This window comes from Nothoprocta perdicaria, unplaced genomic scaffold (assembly GCF_003342845.1).
Source record: "Nothoprocta perdicaria isolate Ctin4 unplaced genomic scaffold, notPer1 scaffold_160, whole genome shotgun sequence".
Lineage (NCBI taxonomy): Eukaryota > Metazoa > Chordata > Aves > Tinamiformes > Tinamidae > Nothoprocta > Nothoprocta perdicaria.
Window position 1 is genome coordinate 941,447 of NW_020454761.1, and position 1,067 is coordinate 942,513.

Below are 1,067 nucleotides of genomic sequence, written 5' to 3' on the forward strand. Positions count from 1 at the left end.
AAAAAAAAGCCAATATAACTGTTGGAAAGTTTGGGAGGTTTTGTATGACACAGTGGTAATTGATGAGCCATTCTGTCTATTAGTTGTACAGCCAAAAGAATGATTCCAGATGTCTTCTAAGATAAAGGTGTGCTAGTCTCCGTAGCTAAGCACGTGCAAGGGGCCTGTGTAGTTCCGACTTGGACTTCTGTTCAGATGAGAAGTGCCCATTTCCAGGTGGAATGCCTGGGAAAATCTTTGCTGTGATCGCACATGCCCCYGGCCATAAAGCACATCCCAGCAGCTGTGTAGGAACTACATTTGCCCTATGGCTAATCCCAAGCGCAGAACTCAGGAGCAAACCCAACTACTGCCAGGGGCTGCAACATATTTTAAGACTCTTTCAGAGGGCCRGCACAGAAATTAAAATAATCCAGAGGATTTCAAGAGCTTCTACTGCTTGTCTGTGGCTATCCTACATGGATGCTCCTAACCTGCTCCTCTCATAGAGTAAATGAGTAGCTCAAAACWCGCTGGAGTTTGTGGCTGGAGTAACCTGAGTACCAACACGCAATGTTGCTGTGCCCCCACTAACAAGTTTTTAAGCTGCTGAATCCTTCTTGTCATGTGCTTGTGCTTCGCACCAAGTCGGTGGGCTTTGGCACACCCAGAAAGGCCAGCTCGAGGTGGGCAAACCTCTGCCGTGCCRCTGCAGCCCTTGCCGGACCCGGCGCGCGGGGCCAGCGAGCGGGTTTATCATTTGCTTTTGAGGCCCTTTGCCTCACATTCGGCACGCGAAAGAAGGGTCRATGAAATCGCGGCTTCAGAAATGGGGGTTGTTTCAACCCCAGCCCTCCTGCCCCAAGTCCCCGGGGGGGTTTTGCCCCAGCGGGGGCCCCTGGGGGCTCTTCCCTGCGGAGCTGCGAGTGCGGGAGCACTGGGGGGACAGCGGGGCGCCGAGGGCGCTGGGGCTGACGGAGCTCGGCCTGCCTGCCAATATGGAGAAATTTCTCTATGGAGAAACCGAAATTAGATCAATTCCGGTATAACTACGGGAAAAAAGCGCACACTAATTTTCTCTGTTTTTT

The 1,067-nt window shown here is 52.1% G+C and overlaps 1 protein-coding gene across 1 annotated transcript in view; it reads left to right on the top strand.

Moving 5' to 3' along the window:
* The first annotated feature begins 788 nt into the window (after positions 1-788).
* EEA1 (early endosome antigen 1) overlaps positions 789-1,067 on the top strand; it is a 71,009-nt gene continuing 70,730 nt past the window's right edge. Inside the window, exon 1 of the mRNA XM_026035535.1 lies at positions 789-1,022. Within this exon, the coding sequence (XP_025891320.1) occupies positions 789-1,022 (234 nt within the window). The remainder of the gene's footprint in view (positions 1,023-1,067) is intronic.